Source organism: Nannospalax galili, unplaced genomic scaffold, assembly GCF_000622305.1.
Source record: "Nannospalax galili isolate Female #2095 unplaced genomic scaffold, S.galili_v1.0 scaffold583, whole genome shotgun sequence".
In the NCBI taxonomy this organism is placed as follows: Eukaryota; Metazoa; Chordata; class Mammalia; order Rodentia; family Spalacidae; genus Nannospalax; species Nannospalax galili.
This window is the reverse complement of record NW_008349469.1, coordinates 362,969-369,736: the sequence shown is the minus strand read 5'-3', so window position 1 is coordinate 369,736 and position 6,768 is coordinate 362,969. Positions and strand designations below refer to the sequence as shown.

Genomic DNA, 6,768 nt, shown 5'->3' with positions numbered 1-6,768 from the left:
CAAAAAAACCATACTATTAAAATTATGAATCACTCCTTATTTTAAAACCAAGAGTAGTGGCATAAAATATTAGGCACTTATAATCTATAGAAGTAGGGGGGAAATTTATTTCAAGATGCTTATTATCTTAGTAACATGCCTACAAGTATTACACATCAGTCAGTACATTATAAAATTGATTAAAACATGGAAGATTGAAATTTACGATGTAGAATCTCCTTGAATGGCATTTTTAGATATGCTAAGTGTCACATACCAAATATTTATAATAGAAATATGTTAATAATCAACTTCTTTTCTGACACCCATTAACTGCTCAATACTATGGTACATTCATTTTAAAATGATTTCTCAAAATTTAATATTCATAATTACATGTAGTTAGGTTTTGCACTAACATTTTGGTACAATAAATTTAAATAAATTTCATATTAAAACAAGACAATATCTTGCTCATGAATTTGAACAAGATATATCATTGACACCTTATTTTATTTAATATTATTTGTCCTTTTGTTAGAAATAGATTCACTCCAATTGAAAGTTTATAGGTTAGACAATCTTAACTTCTGATCAAAAGGGTGTCTGAACAAGTCAGCAAGCACACTTTGCTGAAATGGCTTTTCCTTTTTAAACCTAAAGTGAAAGAAAATCAGGCTGTCTCTCATTGATCTATCTTCAACCTCATGATATAAATCTGATCAGCTAATTCAAATATGAAGGGGCAACTTAGTAAGAATCCTTAAAAATTTGCATTAACAACCCCACTGTCGTAACAGCAGAATGTGAGATCCCTGACGCACAACCAGAGTCTTAAAAATAGGGAGGGGTGGATGTGGATGATAAAACAAACTATCATTCCACATGTTGCAATTGCTATGCTAAGAAACAAGCATCAAAATAGGTATTGGCTCTATGACAAGGGTATTAAAAGGACAAACACACAGTTTAAAAATGGTTTTAACAGAAAATATTTCTTCTCTTACATTCATATTTTTAGCCATTGGTTAAAAATAAAACTGATGCAGGCGATGAATAGCCCTTCTTCTTGCTGGGAAGATCAAACTGGAGATAAATAAAATGCAGATTGTGGTTGAATCTGGAAGCTACTTTATTCACAATGTAAAAGTAAATCTCCCTTTTAAAAGAAAAGAATATATTTATTCATATTTTTCACACTTTCTTGCAGAAGATCTAAATTTCTCAGCTTATGCTGTGCTTAGTGATAAAATTGAGATCCTAATTCAGGGCTTTATTCCAAATATAATGCTTTTTATTTTCTACAGCCATATTATCTCACATATGTCAGGAACATGAAAGTGAGAATCACAGTGCAGCTAAGCTTGCTCTTGAGTATGTAATAAGTCCACAGTTACATATATGTATATATACATATATATATTATGTATATGAGTGTATTGTCTGCATGTATGTGAGTGCACCTGTGTCATGCATTGTCATGCATTGCCGCAGAGGTCAGAAGAGGGTTTTGGATTCCCCTGGAACTGAAATTAAGGACGGTTTGTAGCCAACATGCAGGTGCTGGGAATCAAACCTGGGTCCTCTGCAAGAGCAGCCAGTGCTCTTAAACACTGAGCCATCTCTCCAGTCCACAGATGTATTTTTTAAAGAATTCCACTGGTGAACCATGTAGTGTTTCTTTTAAAAATGCCTGAATTTCTAAAAACTTTCACTTTGCTTAATTTGATCTACCTAATTGATATTGTGTTTCTGGAACTCTTCAGTGACTATTTGTACATGTAATCTTTGGATTCTTTATTCAGAGTATGAGAAAAAACAGGAATATGGAATATATCTAAACAGAAACACTTTTTTGATGCTTCATAAATACATTAAAACTTTTACATGTTGGATATGTAGTTTTAATTCATGCTTGAAATTCATTTTATTAATATCAAACTGTAGTAGAAATAATTATATTTATGCATATTCATGAAAATGCATGAGTTGTTTTTATATATACAAAAAGAGGAATTTTATGTTTTTTGAAAATAAAGTTTAGAACTTGGTGTTTCTTAAAGAATTTCCTGAATAATTTCTTTGTTTAATCCCACATTTATGACTATTGAGTTTATGTACTAGAAAATTCCTCCCCCTGAATCTAGGACTTTTCTTACAGTACAAAAATTGCAGCTTCCTTCTAGAATAATTTCCAAATGTTTTTTCTCTTGATAGATGGAGGTTTCAATGTCAAAAAAACCCATATGTTATTAAATCGTTTGTAGATCACAAAAGATTCAGCCAAGCCTAATAATCAGGTGGCAATTTTTAACTTTCAACACAGTTTGCTATCTGACATGCTGAAGGAGAAGAAAAAGTCATGGTGAAAATTTGCTTTTCTAATTTTGTAGACTGAACACAGACACATGTATATGAGGCAAATGTGTTATATCATGAGCCATGCTGGAAATGGTGAATTACAGTTAATCTATAATTTGCACTTCAACTATAGAAGCTTTGTTTCTGATGCAGGTGTCTTATTAGCCTTTCTTATTGCTGCCTGCATGTGGTACATGTGAGTTTTTCTTTGCAGAAAAGGTTCTAAAAAATTATCTTGGCTATTACTGCCTGATATTTAACTCATAGTGGCTTCAACAATTCCATAAGAACAGGATCTCACACATTTTATAGCCCTGGCTGGCTTGGAACTCACTTTGTAAACTGTATGGGCTGTGAACTCACAAAGATCATTTTCCTTACGTCCCAAGAACAAAATAAAAGGCATGTACCAGCACACCAGGCCCAGTGTTGTACTTTACATTTACACATTGTTTCAAATGGATTAAGATATCACATATTATAATTAGGCTAAAAATTCAACTATAATCAATTAAAAGCAGAAAATCCTATCTGCCAAAAATGAATATTTCATGTTTGCTTCAAGAAACAAAAGCAAAAAAACAAAACTCAAGAACCAAATGAATTACAAAACTTACAAGTGTTATTTCATTTTCAAAAAAGCTACACCTATGTCTAGATGACTTGCTGCTCATCACAGTACCTTACATACTAATGGATAGAGAAAATTGTTTAAAGAAAGGCCTTAAAATTTTTTTGCTCTAAACTGGTGACCTGAATGAGTTTGAAATGACAATAATCCATGTCAGGTTGTGTTTTTTATATCTTACATTTACCAAATGCTAATTACACTGTCACTTATAATCAAACAATTTTATTTTCTAACGGTGGTTGCTCACTATTTTACAGTCAGGACATTTAGGAATATCATTTCATGAATGTGCGAGGGAATTTAGGATACATTCTCAGTCTTCCTGAATTTTAAAACATGTGATATAAATGCAGGTGAAAAAAAAACACTGACGTAAAACAACATGGTAATTATAATGATCACATCAACTGATTTTTCAAAATGACAATTATATCCAAAATATGAAAACAATTTTACATTTTATTTTAACAGAGTAATGCACCTCCTTGAACTCAACTTCTTCATTACTGCTCCTCTCACCAAGGAAATTATGATTTTTCTGAAACACCAGTATGGGGTTATGATTGGGTAGACACTGTTACGTGGTACATTGACTTCCTTACCTATACATAAAAGCAGAAATGTCAAGGAGTCTACCAGATAATAATGCATACCGGATTCAAGTGAGCAATGTAACTTCAGTCACTGGGTTTATACTAACAGGCTTCACAGATGATGCTGACCTGCAAGTCTTCCTATTTGTGATATTTCTTGCCATCTACCTTTTCACTGTGATAGGAAATTTGGGATTAGTTTTACTGGTCATTGTGGATTCCCGGCTCCACAACCCCATGTACTATTTTCTAAGCGTTTTATCATTCTTAGATGCCTGTTACTCTACAGCTGTCACCCCAAAGATGTTAGTCAATTTCCTTGCAAAGAATAAATCCATCTCATATCACGGATGTGTGACTGAGATGTTCCTTTTTGTCACTTTTGGAACCACAGAATGCTTTCTGCTGGCGGCAATGGCTTACGATCGCTATGTAGCCATCTACAATCCACTCCTGTACTCTGTGAGCATGTCACCCAGAGTCTATGTGCCACTCATCATGGCTTCATATACTGGTGGAATTCTGCACGCTACAATACACACAGTGGCCACTTTCACCCTTTCTTTCTGTGGCTCCAATGAAATCAGGCATGTCTTCTGTGATATTCCCCCATTGCTTGCTATTTCTTGTTCAGACACCCACATCAACCAGCTTCTTCTCTTCTACTGTGTAGGCTCAATTGAGATCATCACCATCTTGATTGTCCTAGTTTCCTATAGTTTCATTCTCTTTGCGATTCTGAAGATGAGATCTGTGGAAGGAAGGAGAAAAGTCTTCTCTACATGTGGCTCTCACCTTACTGGAGTGTCAATTTATCATGGGACAATCCTCTTCATGTATGTGAGACCAAGTTCCAACTATGCCTTGGAACATGACATGGTTGTATCAACATTTTACACCATTGTGATTCCCATGCTGAATCCTCTCATCTACAGTTTTAGAAACAAAGACGTAAAAGAGGCAATGAAAAAGTTATTTAACAGAAATTGGTTGATTAACAGAGTGCACTTTTAAAACACAGTAACCTTTAAAATAATGCTGGTTTTTTCAGCATATATTTTACAATTAGTATATATAGGAAAGCATTCATGATTTTGGTAAAGATGTTTATGTTCCTGAATAGTTCAACTGAAGAATTAATAAGCACTCTACTAGTTCATGTCAAAAAATGTCAATAGATAGTATCATTTATATACCTATCACTATATTCAAACCTAGATATATTAAATAATAATTGCTGTATATATTGTTGGTTGTTCTTGTTTTATTTATTTATTTATTTATTTATTTATTTATTTATGTATGTATGTATGTATTGGTCTTTTTGAGACAGGGTCTCCCTGTAGCCCCAGCTGTCCTGGAACTCACTATGAAGACCTGGCTGGCCTTGAACTCACAGAGATCCACCTCCCTCTGCCTCCCGAGTGCTGGGATTAAAGGCATGAAAAACTTTGTTTTATTTTTTAAGAATTTCATACATGAATATTGTATCTTTTCATTTCCACTCCTTTTATTTGATTTTCAGTGGCATTAATGCACTCAGGGTTCTTCATTTGGAATAGCCTTATATTGATTGATATTAGTCTTCTTTACTTACTCTAAATTTAATATATCATATTTCAATCACTCTCTTCCCAGTTTTTAATATAATTTTCCAAACTACTATCACATATTCAGTCAGAACTAATCATCTATAGATATTTTAGCTATGTTGTAAATTAAATCATAAATCATTCATTAAATGTTTAAGTGTTTCACTCTATTGTTTTATAACATAAGTGGAATAGGAATAGGTCTTTCTGAAACTCAATTAAATATGCTGATACTAGAATAATAGTTCTCTAGACTGCACAAAAAAGTGTATCAGAGGACACCCTATAGTGTCTAAGAAGCTTGTCTACTTCAGTACTTCAACTTTTCCTCCTCATGGTTACAGTCCTAGAAATTATGTTCCCAGTTCTTCATTCCTAGTATTGTGATGATCTATGTGTGCAAAATGGTCTTCCCTCACTATCTATTAATGAGTACTAAATTGACTAAAAAATAGAAACTTTATCACTTGAACTCCTGCCTCCTCTTGTTTCATTTATTATGCTCTACTTTATATATGTTGCAAGATTTCCTTATCTGAAAATAATCAAGACTAGGTATTTACTATTTAATTATTTATTTGTTTATTTTTATTTCATTCCCATTTGTTTTTGTTAAATTGTTGTCATTCCCATATAGAAGATGTATAATATTTAGGCACACTCCCCTATTTTTATCACCTCCCTGCCCACAGCCTAATTTAATATACTCTCTTATATATCCAATGTGGCCTATAGAGTTTGATTTGTGTTCTCAAATATCATTCAGTGTGGGTCCAATTTCCAGGTCCACCAAGTGTCTAATTCCTGTAAGACTCTGCTTCTTCCCCTCCCAGCAGCCACAAATTATCAGAAGTTTCTTAGGTTGGGTTGGAATTTCTTATCTATTTTCCCATATCTATGCTCTGATTTTGTCTGGTTTGAGCTTGCAAAGGACTTATGCATGTACTCAACATGGCTGTAAGTTCATGGCAAGCTGTCTGGAAATCTCTGATTCCTTGCCATCATCCAGTCCTTCTGGCTCTTACAATCTTTTCACTCCTTCTTCTGCAATGATTCCAGAGTCTTGTTAGGAAGAGGTTTAAAATAGGTGTCCTATTCATGGATAAGCACTGTGTATCCTCTTATTCTGTGCACAGTGACCAATTTTGCATTTCACCATCTACTGCATAATGAAATTTCTCAGGTAAAGGTCAAGACATGAATTCATTCTATATGTAGAGGTTGTATTGAACACGTGTCATGTAGGGTTAAGTATCTCACAGGCACTCTTAAGATTTCTTTTATTGTTTCACAGTGGTTGTGTTGTATTGTATTGTAATTTTCATTTCATTCCTGGGATAGTTTTATTTTTTCTTGACTACGTTTTTGAACCATTCATTCAGAATGGAAATTATCATTTATATGGAGATGTGTATGGTTTAGAAGCGTATGGTTTAATTTCCATGACTTCATGTGGTTACTAGAGATCTTTTTGCCATTGATTGTAAGCTTTATTGCATTGTGGTATAATAGAATGCATGGAAATATTTCAATTTTTTGTATTTGTTGAGTCCTATTTTGTTTCTTAGATATACTCTATTTAAGAAAAACTTTTATAGGCTACTGAGTAAAA

General features: G+C 33.4%; 1 protein-coding gene across 1 annotated transcript; it reads left to right on the top strand.

The window, feature by feature from the left end:
• Positions 1 to 3,591: 3,591 nt before the first annotated feature.
• LOC103745057 (olfactory receptor 1094) lies at positions 3,592 to 4,578 on the top strand. The gene has a single exon (XM_008846949.1). The coding sequence runs from the start codon at positions 3,592 to 3,594 to the stop codon at positions 4,576 to 4,578; it is 987 nt and encodes a 328-aa protein (XP_008845171.1).
• The last annotated feature ends 2,190 nt before the right edge of the window (positions 4,579 to 6,768 follow it).